Source organism: Metopolophium dirhodum, chromosome 2 (assembly GCF_019925205.1).
Source record: "Metopolophium dirhodum isolate CAU chromosome 2, ASM1992520v1, whole genome shotgun sequence".
In the NCBI taxonomy this organism is placed as follows: domain Eukaryota; kingdom Metazoa; phylum Arthropoda; class Insecta; order Hemiptera; family Aphididae; genus Metopolophium; species Metopolophium dirhodum.
In genome coordinates, this window is record NC_083561.1 from 17,690,673 (window position 1) to 17,709,160 (window position 18,488).

Here is an 18,488-nt window from a genome sequence, read left to right on the forward strand (position 1 = left end):
AGACGAGTACCCATAACCTTACGATCGTTTACTTTGCACTCACTAGGCAATCCTAAGAAAGTTCAATTGCACAACTATTAATTGTTAAATCCTCCCGCGTTCACAAATAAATAAATAAAAATACTTTTATTTAATTATTATTTTTAAAAAATATACCTATAAATCGATCAATTCACTGAACAATAATATTATAATATAATTATATAAAATATTGTTCATAAAGTTATTGTTCACATATTATACTGTGAAAGTATGATAAAATATTTTGTTGAATTTCTTCAGATTTGTATTCAGTATATTAATTTATTCACAACTTAAATTTGAAATTAGATCGATGAAAGGCAATTTTCAAACATTTTCTTTTTGTGGTGATCTTTTAATATTATAGTGGCCTCTATTCTTCATCAATTGTACGAATCTTATACAAAACCTTCAGGCTTCAGATCATGTTTTACAATAAATTATTCGTTTCCATCAAAAATATCTGCATGATTGGCTCTTTTGAAGCTTCCTTGCCCTTTGATTGTAGCATGGCTTTCTATAAATAATTGTTAACGTGCCGCACATTTATTTTAGTCGCTGTGAATTTCTAAAATAGGTTGTAAATTTATGCTTTAATAGCAAAAATATTATGTAGATCAGATGTTTTACTTATATTTATTGATGCTTTGTTCCATGTGATCTTAATTAAAGAACTTTAATGAAGTAGTAGTGTAGTACCGTTATGTGGCCATAATAAACCAGCATTCTGCACTCAATTCAACTCCCTTTCCACGTCTATCAAATTAATTTACCATCTACTTTTAATTTCTTAAAATACTATTGATTATTGATTGTTTTAAGAAACTAAAAAAATATTTCCTTTTCTGGTAATATGTTTAGAATTATAGAATATGTGTTTTTATTTTCAGAAACTAATACAATAAATTATAAAAAATTATATATTTCTAAAATAACTTTATTCCTATTCAATCATTTACAATAGTATAATAAATATACCAAATAAGTAATAAGCATTTTAAAAACAAAAAAAAAAATAGTTTACAAATATTATGTATTCAATAAATCCAATAGTTTCGGATCTTGTTCACTTTACCCTGATATTGTGGACAATACCCGAAATGCACATTTAAACCGTAAACCGTAAAACATAATCATAATATATGGGTAAATAGATAGATACTATGGTATAATATTCAATATGCACATTGCACACTGCACATATCACATTGTACGGTATATTGTATTTAAATTTTTAATGTACATACATCAATTATATTGATTACAGAGATGTAGGTATAATATATTGTGTATGGGACATTTTCAAATAAAATATTGTCTCTATAATATAAGAGTCTATGATTAATTTATCGTAATCACATAATATGTTCACAGAATAGTATACGATTAATCGTGAAACAGTAATTAATAAATGGATTAAATTTAATTAAAATATTAAGTTATGATTATTTGCGCCTCATATAGTTATATAGGTAGTCATATATATTTAGAATACATAGTACGTATTATACATTTTAAAAACATGAACGACTGTTTTTTAAAATAATCTATTTTAAAGATACTAAACTTTAATAAAATTATAAAAAAATATCTTTCTGTTTATTATCTTTATAACAACATCATGCAATATTTTTTTTTTATAAAATCAATAATTCGGAAAACTATTTATTAGGTTTGATAATATGCAATCATATTTTCATCGTAATAATAAAATTAATTATATGAAATCCGATTCTATAAAAATAACAAAAAATATGTATATCTTTTAAAATAAAATAAATTCATATAGAATATCAGAGTATAAAACCCATCTAGGGGTCCACGAAATCTAGGCCAAGATAAAAACGAATCCGACAGCCGTGGTAAATGTAAAAGTTTCTTTTCAAGTTTTTGAATTGGAAAATGAAAAAAAGAAATTTTCAATTGCTTTATTTTTTATTTTTAAGAATTCCAGTAAGTATACTTGCATCAGAAACATGTGTGTGTGTGTGTGTGTGTGTGTGTGTGTGTGTGTGTGTGTGTGTGTGTGTGTGTGTGTGTGTGTGTGTGTGTGTGTGTGTGTGTGTTGTGTGTGCGTGTGTGTTGTGTGTGTGTGTGTGTGTGTGAAACAAAAGCTTCGTTGATATATATATAATGCAGCTATGGGCACTTTTAAAACGTATACAACTATGTCAATACCATGTATTTTAAAATTTAACATATTATTTACCTATATTAATTCATAAATTAAACCAATAAAATTTAATTAATTATTCTATCACTCTCCTGGAATAGTAATATATACCGGGTGATTCATTTAACTCAAGACATTCATTATTTTAAATACCTAATAAAAACATATATATTTTCTACTCCACTCATTTATATTTAAAATACTTATAACTAGTAAACTACTTGTCCGATATTTTATTTTTATAGATCGAATAAAAATTAACCTCATTAATAATCAATAGTTATATCAATATTATACTATTTCTGATATTATAACTTCAAACAGTAAGAACTACAAAAGACACAATGCACTGTTTACACTTTTTTGTTCCTGAACAAATATCATTTAAATTAACTCTACTAAAATGATATGTATTTTGTATTTACAAACCTATTTAGTTATTTTCTTAAAATATTTTCTGAATTAAAACAAAAATCTTAAAAACTAAATACATTTATAAGGTACGAACTATTATATAAGGTTAGAACTTTCAGTTATATATTGAGTGAATATTTAAAAATATTTACTATTCTGACTGATTCATTTTATAAAATGAAAAAAATTCTTAAAAAAATATCTTTGGTTAATACTTTGATAAAACTGAAAAGTGAATTTTTAATAATAATGTATCTCAATTGATTGTGAAACTATTATTTTTGTTTCGGCGCCTAACAATCGAAAATTGATAAATGTGAGAATAACATGGTAACGGTAAAAGCAGAGAACAGTTTTAAGCCAAACGAATTCACAGGTGTTCGCAGTTATAAATAACTGTTTAATGAAATTACCAAAATCGAACAAACCATTAGTTAGATGTCAGAACAACCTGCAGTATTGATCCAGTATACTAAACATTGGTCATGGACTCGGATAAACTATACATTTTGAGTTGTTACTATAGTCTGTTATTATAATAAATGTTACATATGGTAAGGAAGCTAATATAATTATTATTATAATGACTAATTTTACTGATGATAGAACCCGTATTTAATGCACGCATTTATCAAGCAAAAACTAAATTATTTTAAATTTTTAGATCCTCTCCAATAAGTCATCCTGATTTCCAATGATTAAAAACTAATAAGTAATAAATTAGAAATAATTCGTAAGTAGAATACATAATAATTCATCATTTAATTTCTAAGGGTATGATTTTCCATATTTTGATCTACTGTATCAAAAAATAAAGTTAATTTAATTGCAGTTAATAATATCACTGAACAAGATACATACATCAATACTGCGTGCATTGGTCTTTCTCCACTCACTTGGGGATAGGTTAGTGGGATTAAACTGATAATAAATGTAAAAGTTATGTCAAGTAATTTCATTTGAAACACAATTCTGAATGAATTAGGGTTAAAACCTCAGTAAAAGCTCAGTGAAAATCACGTTTAGTATGCTAACTTTTGTTAGTTGTCCATCACACTTAAAGAAGTTACTAAAAAATTGGAGAACGACCTTTCAAAGTAGATTTTTACTTGGTATATTATATAACTGTTTAGCAATGTTTCTGCTCGAAAACTGCTTACGGGGAAATATAATACATTTTATACATCATTGTAAAACTGATAGGAATCTTTGCATCACTGAAAATATAAAATCGAATCAAAAACAGTTTAAAAACGAATATCAGTTAAGTTAAAAGTGAAAATAAAATAACTTTTACATCAGAATAAGTAAAAAAGTACAAAACCAAAAAAAAATAATAATAAATAATGTCCCGACTATTCATTAATTTTAATTAACGAAAAGTCATAAGTCGAATAAAAATAATTTTAGTTATTCCTTTGAAAATCAATGTAATTATTAAAATAGTAGATAAGAAACTGCGTATTTGAAAAATCATTCTAAATATTAGACAATTATAATAACAAATCAAAATGCTAATGAAGAGAAAAATAATTATTTCGACAGTAGTTTTAAATAGTTTTAAATTTGAACTACAATCATCTATATTGTTAAAAATTTCTAATCACATTAATTATTAAGTACTAACACTATGCTCATAAATAACATTGATGCAATTATTTTAATACGATATTATAAAGACGAGAAAGTTGTCGATATTGTTTGAATTTGCTTGTATTGTGCACTCGAGTGTACCTTTAATATACATACAAACTGAAAGTCAGAAATTATTGCTCAATATTGTATAACGAGTGTCCTGCAAGTGTTCGAACACCAGACATTCCACTGGCAAATGAGTGAAAATAGTGGGACCGTGTTGATTACGGTTGTGGTAATGAAGTTGTCACCTGAACAACCTCACACTCTTTTATCTCACACTTGCTGCTCAATCACTATTACATTACTAATATCGTAGTTTAAGTATTTTAACATGCCATAGTTTTGAGGCACCGTAAAAATGTAATAACGACACTAATGTAGCAAAATTGCCTATCTATACCGCCGTGTGATAATAATTTATTGTATTAATAAAGTGGATGAAAAAAACCTATACCGCGTTCGTATGAAATATGCTAAAAATTCACTCAAATTGACAGTGACTGCTGAGAAGAGAGAAAAAGTAAATGAGTGTCAAAAGTTAACGCTGTACAATTTGACTGATATCTTCTTGAATGCTAAAATGTATCGTTTTTAAGCAAGTAAACTATCATAATTCATAATAATATAAAATATAATATTATAATAAACTAAAATACCAATAAGTACCTCTCAACATTTTTTTATTTTTTATTTTTTTATAAGTTATTTCTTTATCTTCTAGGTTATGTAATACATATAAATATATAGTTGTGCTATAGCTATATAGCACAACTATAGTGTTTCAACTTATAAGTCTATCATCGAACTTGTGAACACTACTTAAACCATATAAATAAGAAATAAAAACTATACCGTTTGGTGTGGAATTTGGTCCAATTTGAGCATGTAAAATGTTGAGGCCGGGTACAATAATGGCAGGCAAGGTACTCGATCGCAATAGCGGAGGTGGTTGTTGTCCACGTGGTCCCTCTTTATCTCTGAGGGAAAAAACACATTATATATACAAGGTGATCCATTAAAACATACTACACTCATTTTTTTGAAAAACTTTTTATGTAATTTTGAATACAGAAAAAGGTTTTATTATCGTTTGGAAGAACTTTACACACTACATTTTTTGCAAACGAATTTATTTCTTTCGTAGTTTCTTTTCATAGGTAGTGATATTTAGGTTTTTATTTTTCACTATTAATTTTTACAGAAAATACCAGTGCATTGAACAAGTGGTTTCTTATTTAAAAATATTTTAAGATTAGAAAACTTAGCTATTCATTAAATAATTTAAATATTTCATACGTACAAATTACCATATAAATCAATTTCCGATAAGAAACTATTTCAACAAAAAAAAAAATGAGTATAACATAATAACAAAAGTTGACTGAATAAATTATCAGGGAATATGAATCACCTTATATGTGTATCATATGAATAAAATTAATATAAATGTGTGCATGTAAATGTATAAAATTATGTAATGTAATGTATAGCATATTATATACAGTATTTTCTGTAATGTATAAGCAACACTTGAACTAGTTATTATATAAACAATACGATTGCAATAATATCTATACATATTATATTGTCGTACTGAATAAAGGTATAGTAAAATGGTTGATTTAATTTTGTCAATCACAATATAATAAAACGTAAGTCTGGCATAATATTATTTAATAACTATTTATTTTATTACAATGTATCATTATTAAATTAAATCAACATTATTTATTTCAACACTATTTTGATTACATTATATCACTTATACATTGGTATACCAACACATGTGTAAAAAAATCGATACAATTTAATTTGTTAAATTTGTCAATTTATTTTGTTAATCAATACAATGTTGGCACTTACTAACTGTTTAACTTTATTAACTTTAGACAAATAATCTTGATTTAATATTACTATACAGTCATCGTCTCGTTCACGGTTCATTATTATATTGTTAATCTATGATATATTTTTTCGTAAATTAAAATGTATAGACTAAGAAAATCATTTTTGAATCACATCTTAGTTAGTATAATAAATAAATTACTATTTTCCAGATTTTTTTCTTCTTTTATAATATTATGTTAAATTAGAAATAAATTCTAATCATAATGCTGCAATAAAAACCTTTTAATTATGCACTCGGTGAATGAAAATTATTCCCAAATATCAAAGCCACATGAAAACTGCGGTTCCGTTTAATTGAAATAATTAAAAAACATAATCGTTTCATTTTCTTGGTTGTGGTTAAGCCACTTGCCCCACTAATCTGTTTGCTCACCTTTTAAACTTTTTAAACATTATGTATATACCCATTAAAATAATAAGGCAGTCTAAGATAGCAATTATTTAGTGATTTTAATGCCACTCTATCTTCCAAGTATAATATCAGTATCATTTAGTTACTCTATAATCGATATATTTATTAGTCAAAAATAATTGTGTAATTAAGGTTAGGTTAAGTTTGTTGGTTAATAATTCATAGTGAAAATATTAACAAACCAAATTCCTATGGAAATATTTTTCAGACGATAGATAATGTAGCCATAAGGGTTATAATATAATAAGCATATAAATAAATGTATCTACGTAAAATACCACAGACTTACTAATGTATATTGTTGAACTTTTCTTATGTTATTACTTATTGACATTTGATATATTGACCAAAATGGTTACGGTTTATATTATTCATAAAGTTTAGTGCAATGGTGAAGTTTCGACTTGTGACTTAACTGAATCGTTATTGCCACATATTGTCTTGTTTATCGAAACAACTTTAATATATCGTGTTTAAAGGAGCCAACACAATAGAAAAAAAAATAATAAAAAATAAATTCAATATTATGCGAACACAATAGGTTTAAAAAACAAAAATTAACAGACAACGATCTTTAACACTTGCTCTGTATAACATATTTTTTAGCTGACCGAGTGATTTTTCAACGACTAACAAATATGTCTCATTGAATTCCACGCCAAAGTAGATATTTTTATCATGTGCACTTAGAAGTGTTTTTGAGTTTTGTCACGTATGCTGTTATTGATGCCATCACAGAGTAAAGAGATGAAACCTCTGACGAACAACGGTAAGTAATATAAATAGAAAGCATTCTATCCTTAGAAACACCGCTGGTATGATTTAATTTTCAATTTTAAAAAACTTCTAAACCAACTTTATGTTAAATATTTATGTGCTATATACGATATACCTATATGGAATTGATAGTTGTTAAGGTCTAAAATATTCACAAACATAATATTGTATTTAAATAATAATTTAATATTTTAACATAATGTAAATATTATAATATTATGGCAACAGCTGCTGTATCAAATCACTTTATACTATGACACAATATGTTTTCTAATTAAAAAAAAAGTTAAAACATTTATTATTAATGTATATGCTTGTAAATAAATTGTGATGTACTACAGGATTTTAAGGCTGACAGCAAACATGATTTTCGTATAGGTAATTAGTATAACGCATTTTTTTTTTTTAAATAAACTTTCCTTATACAAAATACCGTACATAAAACGCCAAGTATTTCTGAGAAATTCTAAATCCTAACGAAACAAATAAAAAAATAAACTATTAATCGTCGGCAATTGATTTTATAACAGTTTAAATTGAATTTAGTATGTCAGCGACCGCACCAGTTAATACTCGCGTGAGTAAATAAAGTATTTGTAATGTACGGATCACAGAAGATAAACAATATTGCAAGAAACCTGTCCAAAATCATGTAAATATATATAACGCTACCAATTTCGTAGATTTATTTTTTTAATATAAAACAAAAGCTTATAAAAAAAAATAATAATAAAAGAATTGCGTTAGGTTACAACCCCCTCGGCCCTCCACTATTCTTACCAAAGTTAACAACCAGTGTGTGTTACGACCGTACATTTATTTAGCAATGTGACAGTTCACTAAATATTACAGCGTTTGCCTCTATTATTCGGTATCTGACGAGAAATTGAATGCGAACAGTTCCTATGTATACATTTAATAACTTCGTTTGGTTTGTGTGGTCCATTCAACCCGTTGAATTCTGTGAGGTTAGGTTAAAACGCACAGGCTAGAACATTATAACAAAAACATAATATTATTTAACTGTGGATGCACATTATTCCCGATAAAGTTAAATTCAATCTAGCTTAAATATTCTAAAAATAAAATATTATAGAGATTTTATTTACTTCAAGTGCATATTACATAATTTATAACAATATTGTGTTTGTATTTTTTGTTATGCTGTTTTGTACTGTGGTCGGATATTTTTGGACGTCTTACATTATGTTACCGACAAATTATTGATATCAGCTGTAATAACTTAATAAACATTGTGTATTTTATACAATAGTTGCAGATAAAATAACATATTATGTTATGCAATTATTTCTTTGAGCGCTGTACAAATGTACAATATTATATTGTTTTATTCAAATATCTGTCTTGTAGACGCCACTATACTATATAGTTAAATTAAACAATAGTTTTCATTATTCTGGGCGTTGTAACCAACGTCAACGACTATAAAGAAAACCCCGTAATACGAATTTAGATGCGAACATCGCGGATTGAGGATGGAAGTAAAATAAAATAAAATGTGTTAGTTGTTAACAGGTAAATCAAAATAATAGCAATAAAAATAATTAATTATAATCCATACGACCATAAAAGTGATTTCAGACCACAGCTTTGTGTTGTGTTTCGCATATTATACAATAATTTTCATTGTCGTAATGTTATATTGTTATCGTTCATGTTCGCTAGACACAAATTCACACGGGAACGTCCCTTTATACCATTTTCACGTTTGCAATTAACCACCGGCCTCCCTCTGTAAAATGGAGTGCACAAAATGTAGTCTACTACTACTATACAACTACCCTACTACTACTATGCACGTATGTATTTAATTTATAAATACCTACTACGTATTCGCGTAAACGTAATTTTACCTATTTTTGTATGTAATTAAATTTAACCTATTGATTTCCACGTTTATCCACTCTATCACTGTGTATGTGTGTATGGTCTCTCTCTTTCTCTCCCTTTCTTTCTCTCTCTTCAACACACACATACATTTCGGCCTTTAAACGTGACAAAATTATAAAATTCATTCGCTTTACATTTGATTTCCGAACGTGACTTTTCCGTCAGATTGTCTCCTCTGACAGTAGTACATTCAACTCAAATTGTCATCAAGCACACTGCTATGATATATAGGTGGTTTTTGGAGTAAAAATATTTTTTCCAAGAAAAATACAAAATAATTAATTCATGTACGATGTTTCAACCACTGGAAGAAAATTAGTACTTTTCCAGTACCTTATATCCTATATTGGTAGGTATGCACCTATGTACATTGTACGTATACATACTGATAACCGGTCACTAGTGTCTAGCATTTAACTAGTGAAATATATTTATGTACGAGGAAGATTCAGAAACTGAAATAACAAGACAAGTGAATTAGTATTTAAAAAAAAAGACAACTAAGTTTTACATTACATCTTTATGAAGAAAACAACACTAGTTACACACATATTATTATACACATGTATGTATTTTCAATAATAAATACAAATAACTTTCTAATTTCCAATAAGTGTATTTTTCGATTTATTAAATTTTGCAGTGTTTTCACAATTTCATGTACTTATAATATATTATTATTGAATACTTTTTTTATTTCAATTTCGTATACGTCATGTGTAACACAAGAAATAATAATGGATTAAATGTAATTCAAAATATGTACAAACACTAAGTTTATAATATGGAAATAAGTTATTATTTTCATAACAAGAAGCTTTCGGGCTTAAAAACGTATATTGTCAAATACAATCAAAACAAAAAACACAATTTGAAACCCCAATTATACAAAGAAAATATATAATTAGTGACATACAAAAAATACTTGGTCAAACAGTAAATTTATATTATTATTATTATTGTAATATTCTTTAATATTCTTTTACGTTCTTGGGAATACAGTTCAGTGATTATTGTTTCAACTTTATTATTGTGAATAAAATAATTGAGTTTTGATTCTGTAAAAAAAAAATATCAAAACATCCAATTTAAACTTCACACCAGAAATATATCACATAACGCTTATTCGCACAATTTATATTCATATAATAATAAAAAAATGTAAATGTATTTGATAAAAATAATGGTTAAGACTATTGACAAGTTACTACACGATCTTAGCTCAATATTCATATTATTATAGTTGGAATATAAGTATTAAATTTACAGCCATATAATAATACTCAATCGTTTTTTTTTTTTAAATTAAATGTACATTTGTTTTTTTTCTTATTCTAGTTATTATATTATAGGTATGTACCTACTCTTATAATATATAATAATGTAAATAATGGGCTTTGGATTATTTGGATTTTTTAGTTGATTTTAGTTTTCAACTATTTATACAAAGTATACGAACTACGAAACAATGTTCCATTCAAATTAATATTGAACAATTGCTCGTTTTATATTTTCAACATACCTATTAATCTCATTTTTTCTTTACTTCTATAGTAAATCTATACAGAAACTAATGCCTACGACTTTTTTTTTTACGTATCAGCTAACACGACTATAAGTGTATTTTTATTTATAGAACAAATAAACATAGCATACACGGCATTATACACACTTTTACATATAGTGTAAAATAAAACGTAGAACGGAAGCCGTTGATTTCTTTAAGGGCCTGACAGCGACCATGTTCCGGAAATAAATCCCAAGTATACCTACGACGGCACCAATATAATATAAGAGACCAGAGCTCACACGCTGATTGTGTGCTATCTCTTTCGCAGTGACTAGTAAAACTATTGTGCCACATAATCTTTTACGCCACTCTCTTATTTTAAAGTTAAAAGCGCGTCATTTATCTCCAGAAGAAACATAAACTTTTTTTATATAAAACGTTTGGAAAAAATGAATTGCTGCCCGTGCTGGCCTGTTAATTAAAAGTTGATACCAATAACCTACTATTTAGATGAACTATAAAATAAATAGAAATATAGAATATTATTATGTACACAAGTAGGTTAGGTTAGGTTAGGTTACCTATATTACGACATTTTTTATTTTTATTAATTTGATGGTAACGATCATTTAATTCACGTTATAAACGCAATATAAAATATGTTTCCCTAAAAGTTCAAATAACCTTGTATTTAAGTTTTAAGGTGTAGTTTTCATGAAGAACTTTTATTAATTCCTGTATTGGGTAAATACAGTCTTATTCACACATAAACTTGTTATTTAACAACTTTCAACTTACTCATACATTTAAGAATTTTAATGTTTACATGCGTGAGAATAATTAAGTACCCACCTACATAATATTTGTACAAAAATAAATAAGATGTATTAGTAATTATCATCATTCTATTTATCACTGTTACCTACTCTAAAAACATTGATTATCTTACTTATGATATAAATAATATTAAGTAGATATAAGTATTAATTTATATCGTTATGAAACTATCTTAAAAATATTGCTTACTCCAACGACAAAAGACTCAATTAAAATAGTTTTAGATTTATTGATTTTTATAATAACAATAACCGTGCACATTTTTAAGTACCAAAAAATTATCTCTCTTATAGTTATAAACACATCCCAAAAACATCTTTACGTAATACTTGTATGGTATATAAAATGATTAATGATTAATAATAAATTAAAATAGTTTATGCATGCCATTATTGTATAATATTATTAACGTTAAATCGTTACTCGTTATTTGGAGTGATATATGTACAATCCAAAGAAAGTCAAAAGTTTGTTTCATATTAATATATTATATATTTTTTAAATGAAAAATTATTAATGGCATTACAATAATCATTTATTATGATTTATAATAATACTTAAATGTTAGACCACACTGCACTTATTTTTATTATTTTTTTATATTATAAGATAAAAAAAAGTGGGTGTCGCTCTGATTTAAAGTAGGTTACAAGTGGGTCACTGTAATGGATGGTGTTAAATTTGAATTAAATGATATCATATCATTGTATAAGAAAAACGATTCTGAGCGAAGATGGTCAGTCAGCCTATGATACTACTAAGTATGTTTGATTATATTATTGTGAATAAAGTAATTTATATATTATAACCTATTTACGTGGAACCTTGTTTTAAATTTTCAATCCTTAGCTATAAAAGTTGAACATTTTATACATTTTTAACCACAAAATAGTTAATAAATTTTGTGAAAAATCGAACTTTAAATGTTCATAAAAAAATTATTTTTTTTTATTTTTCCGGGCGCTTTTGTAAACTACTGTTTATTTTAAATTTTGACCTCATCAATGCTCCAACCAAATTCACTGTTGAAAATCGAAGCATTATTTCGACTAGGTACTTATCGTGTACAAAGACTTAGATAAAATAATATTTAAAAAAACACACATTGCACATCATTGTAAAATCAATACATTCATCGCTCCGCTCAGAATCTAAAAATAACCGTTCAGATTAATGTTATTTTTTACATCGTTTATTTTCTATTCGAATATAAGTAGTGAATCACCAATTTTTAAAATGAAAAATTGCAAATTACAAATTTTACTACCACTGGAGTTTTTTCTCTTTCCACTCACATATCATCTCATTTTAAACAATAGCGAGTGTAATAATTTTGACTTACTCTAAAGTATATAAATTCTTAGTTACAAGAATATAAATTATTACACCCCTCCCATTTGTAACTTTAACATTTATGTATTTATTATGTATTATGGAATCCATCTACCTAACTACAAGGACCACGGATTACCCATAATTCATATCCCAACTTTCACATGAAGTAAAAGCACTACTTATGAATATAGTAATCAAGTGCTTACACTTAGACTTCTTAGTTCTTAAACTTGTGTGTTAATATTAAGATAAATAGGGCAACGAAGAACTCTGATAAACTCGTAATCTATATTTTGTAGTAAATGCTGACATATAATTCAACAGTTTATAACACAATAATCGAAAAAGTTTTGTAAACACAAGTATATTTCATTCGATTCCAGAATCGTGTATTTTTTTTTTTTTTGCTAAGAAATAACACAATGGTTGACGCACAAATTATCCATTTAAGTAAGTTTGGTACTAAACAAAACTGACCTTGGGAAATAGCTTTATTCACTGCACTTATATTTTACATAGTTGTTCTACAAATACTTTTACGAACAGTGTAAATAAATTAATCTTTAGATTACAACACACTTACACATTTTTCTATAAAATATTTAAAAATCATTATTATAATATTATGTTTATGTTCAAAAACGTATTATCTCTTATCATTATTAATCACTCAAATGGTTAACATTAGCGTTTAAAAGCCAATGTGTCATATAAATTACTTAATATATTATAATCTTAAATATCACATTTTATTATAATTTTAATGTGAAAGTTAATCTTATTATTTTTAATATTAAATACTATCTTTGCTTTATTGCTCAAGAAAAATAATAATAAGTACGTATAACTTATCAGCCGTTTAATATAACGTATAATAATATGTATGTAATGTCCATAAAAGTTTAATCGGTTGAAATGTGCATATAAAAAAATAAGTACTCAAATATTAATAAAAATGATTGATAGGAAAAAAAAACATTTATGGTATGATCATTATATTTATTTACATCTATCTAGCAAACCTATGGTGTCGATAAAAAAACCAATAATATTTTAGTATTTACCTACATCATACACTTTTTTTTCATATTATAGAATATAAAATTGTATTTATAAGCGTGTGCCTATATGTAGGTATCATTACAAAATTAATATATTTTAAGTTCATTTTTTACTTTATAATCGCACAAAGATTTTTAACGGGCTTCATCCCTGAAAATTTTTCATACAGAGTACCTACACAAAATACCCATATGCAGTTATATGGTTATGATTAATAAATGGTTCAATACTAAAATTGGCGTCATAAAGCAGACACAAATCGCTATAGAAATATGATCAAAAATAGTTCACTCCCAAGAGAATTATCCTTCACCCATAGCTGTCCAAAACTATTGCTTTGATCACTTTCTTTATTGATATTATAAAATAAATGTACTAATCAAACTATTAATATGTTATGTTATATCACAATATTTTTTCTTTTTGGAAGCAAATACGGTTTTCGTTTTCATCACATTAATATTTCTAACCCTTGTAAAATAAAAAGGAATTTAGAAAGCCATGTTTTAATAACATAGTAATTGTTGTATCGTTTTATTTAATTATTTGACACCTTATTTATAACAACGCATTACGTACATACTTAAATTATAAATTAGATTGCATGTTAAAAGAAAATTATACATTTGAATTAAAAAGAATTACTAACCCTTACAATGACTATTAGGATAAATTAGTTTAGTACAAACACTAACAGGATTATAAACACAAGACATTACATGAGATTTTAAATTTAGATTAAAATGTTTAAAGAAAGATGAAGATTTTAGAAACAAGTGTCATTTAAATATTTATAATCGGATAAATAATAGGATTCTATAACGTTGCAGTGTATTACACAAAAAAAGACTTGGTGACATGTTAATAAAGGATAATATATTATTATCTTCAAATTAATACAAAAGGTTGGATAAAAAAAAAACACTGTTCACATAGAAATAATAAGCCTACCTAAATCAAATCGAATTTTAAATGAGAATTATTCCTGATGCCTAATGGGTAATGATATTTACTTTTAAAAATGACAAGAGGAAAATATTACTTAACTCTAAGGATTTAATTTTTTTGTACTCAACCGTAAATGCATGCATGTGTAAACTTTTTATTTTTTTAAGAATTACACAACTATAAAAGTCTATTCAATTTGAAATAAATCTATTGAAAATTGATGTATGCGTATAATATTATGATATTGTGTGCTTAATACTTGTGTAATGTAAAAAAAAATGTATAAATATTAATTTGTTTAGATACCTTTAATAACATCAAAAGTTGAAAATTTATATTATTCAACACTATTATATATTATATTATATAAGAAATAATTAATCACCGTTTCCACTTATAAATCCGAAAAGTTTCTTATACAGTGCGTCAGTACACTCGCCATTCCATAAATCAATATAATATTTAGAACCAAATACATTTTATAACAACTTTACAGATAAAAATACATATTCATGTCATTATTCTAGTCATGAGTTAGCTTAACATTCATTTAAATAGGTACAGTTTAGGAATACTTTTCAAGAACTACAATGTCAAAATGTATTCTAATTATTTTGAATATTTTAACCATTTGTCAAAAAAGTGAATAGTGTGCATCACTTATAAGTTACAAGAATTGTGAAATCATTATGTATAAATAATACACAAGTAAAACTTTGGTAAACAAAGATTAAACATTTAAGTTGAAGATTTTAAGTTTTTGTCACTTATCCTACTTATGACAAACTTAATAATTATGTAATCTATTGACTTATTATGAAACATGGAAGAAATTATAGTTTGTTATACTGTTTCAATTTTGATTTCTCGACGTTTGCTCTAATTTTGACCTTTTATATTATCATTGCTTTAAAATATTTACAACCTATTTCGAAAAACTTATGTGGTTATAGTAAAATATGTCTTAATAATACTCTGAATATTTCAGAATTGTTTCAATTTATTTATACGATTTATCGATATATTTTTTTAATTAGCTGAATACAATTTATTTAACATTTGAAATTTGAATTGCACAAGTTAAATTAATATTTAAATTAATATTAGATAAATTATTATTTTAATGGTACCACTTTATACATTTCACAAAACGTTTTACTAATAATACTTAACCTAATCATTTCAATATTATGTTGAACATTCAACTTCAAATAGACCATTGACTTATTATAATATATAATACTTAAATATTATTAAATATTTTTTAAGAAAAACCTTTTTTCAATTTGTTGACTTTGACTTCTTTTTTTGAACACCCGCTTAATTCGGAGCAATAGAAACGCAGCCTTGTCAATACTTAAAGACTGACGGCGTTTGTTATCTGATTTTTGGTTATCATCTTGGTCCATCTGGAAAAGCAATAAATGCTAATTAATAACAAGAAAATTCAAATAAAAAATATAATTATTATTTAAAACCAACTAAAATATCCTCCACTTCTATACGATTCCATCATGGGTACCTAAGACTCTGGATTGTATCTTAAAACTTGAGATGTTATTACTATTTAATACCAAGTGTGCACATTGGTTAAATTATTTATGTATTCAATGAATTGTTATTATTTACAATGTATGAATAGACTATATTTGTATGACACTTTTATGTGTATATTTCAATAGAGAAAACCATAATGGAAAAAAAATGATATGAGTCTATGATATAGCCTTTACACTTAGTAGTTATAGTTTATAGTCTAAAACTACGATTCTTTGAAAATCGATATTCACAACAAGTTTTATAAAAATAAATTCTTTTATGATCATTATTGCTAATAAATATATAGAGTGTAGAATACCTTACCTAACCTAACTCACCAATAATACCCACCATCCAATTACTAAAAACGTACATTATATAATGCATAATCTATAATAACATATGTTATTTACTTTTATATACAATTATAAATCTACTGATTAGTAGGTAATTTAAAACTTTTTCTTTATCGAAACTCCATGTTAGCGATGAACACATTCAATGGAATGAGATTATAAAACTGTTGTTAGGTTTTTTTATACCTATATTTACGAACATTCAATGAAACCAATTTGTTATCGCCTTTAATTACAACTTACGAGGTTTAATTCAAGTGATTAATTAATATTATATACATACGCTATGTTTAATCAACATATTGATTTAAATGTAGTGTTTACATAATATTTTTAAATAAAAATGTTTTTACAATTATTTCTAACTCAAGATAACGGGTGGCTCGCTGCCTCTCTCTGTATATACATTATACGTTGTAACGAGACAATTTTCATTACTTTTACAAAGTATGTATGATATATTATACATAATAAATAATAATTAATATTATGATATAGGTAATATTTATGGTCCTGATACCACATGATTTGTATATTACTGTATTAGCCATTATTGATAAACATTTTAAGCTACTTTTTTATTTTTAACCTGTATTAGAATTTCGAAGACATTTTTACCCATCATCGCTTTTTAGTTTTTAACTTTAAATAAACGTGATTAATAAATAAGTTAATTTTTTTTGTTTTGCGTGATTAAAATTAAAATTTCACTTTTTTTTTTAATTAGGCGTTTAAAATAGAATACAGTAATTTTTGCGTTATTTTTTTTTCACAAACTCATTTAAAATCGAAGTAACTCTAATATTGTTCATACACAATATTTTATTTATATTTTAAGACATATAATTATGTAGTATACTAGTATACATATAATAATATGTTATACCTATTTCAATAAATACGTGATGGAGGTATGTATTGGAAAGGAGTTATAACAATATAATACTATAATTATCAATATTATAAAACTATGGTCTCAATCTTGGCTTATGCTAATCAATGATAGGAAGGTACATGAAAAACTTCCAAGGTATCTATGACAGCTGCAGTATTTATTGAAATCTGATGTTATTATTCCAAGTGTTGTGTACACTGTACAATTTACTGCTAATGAATAATAATAATATGTAGGTACCCATAAAGTTAATCGTCCATGTAACCTCCTGAGATCTGAATTCCGGCGAAAAAAATTAAAAATAAATTTATCATGAAGCCGAAAATGTACAAATAATCGTATTACTTCAGTTGTTAGTTTTAAAATATATTTTAACAGTTGTCTAATGTCTAGTCACTACTCATTATATGGAACTCCGATGTTGCCTTTTTTACTAGGTATATGATGGTGTCCTAGCTAACAATATGTTGATACTGCTTAAAACAACATTTAATTTTTTGTGTGTGTATGTGTGCTATGTGGGAAAATTACAAAACTATTTTTCTTGTACTGTATAGGCTCGTAAAATGCATACATTAAATGTGATGATACAAAAATAAAATATAAGTAGTTAAAATTAGAAACTTTATTTAATTTGAATAGACTGACATTTATTTTCAGATTTGAAACCGATAAAAAGAAGGCGTGTTTTAATTCAATCCTCTAATGTATTCAGTACATTTGTTATAATTATGACGACGACTATAGTTTAT

General features: G+C 25.7%; 1 protein-coding gene across 3 annotated transcripts in view; it reads right to left on the bottom strand.

Annotated features, from left to right (window-relative positions):
• Window positions 1-18,488, bottom strand: part of LOC132938507 (ankyrin-repeat and fibronectin type III domain-containing 1) — a 160,279-nt gene that overhangs the window by 124,660 nt on the left and 17,131 nt on the right. For 2 of the 3 annotated variants that reach the window (XM_061005378.1, XM_061005377.1), the window contains exons 2-3: window positions 16,222-16,355; window positions 5,099-5,223 (exon numbers count right to left, since the gene is read on the bottom strand). In XM_061005378.1, the coding sequence (XP_060861361.1) occupies window positions 5,099-5,223; window positions 16,222-16,355 (259 nt within the window). The remainder of the gene's footprint in view (window positions 1-5,098; window positions 5,224-16,221; window positions 16,356-18,488) is intronic. The other variant, XM_061005380.1, reaches the window with a different exon arrangement.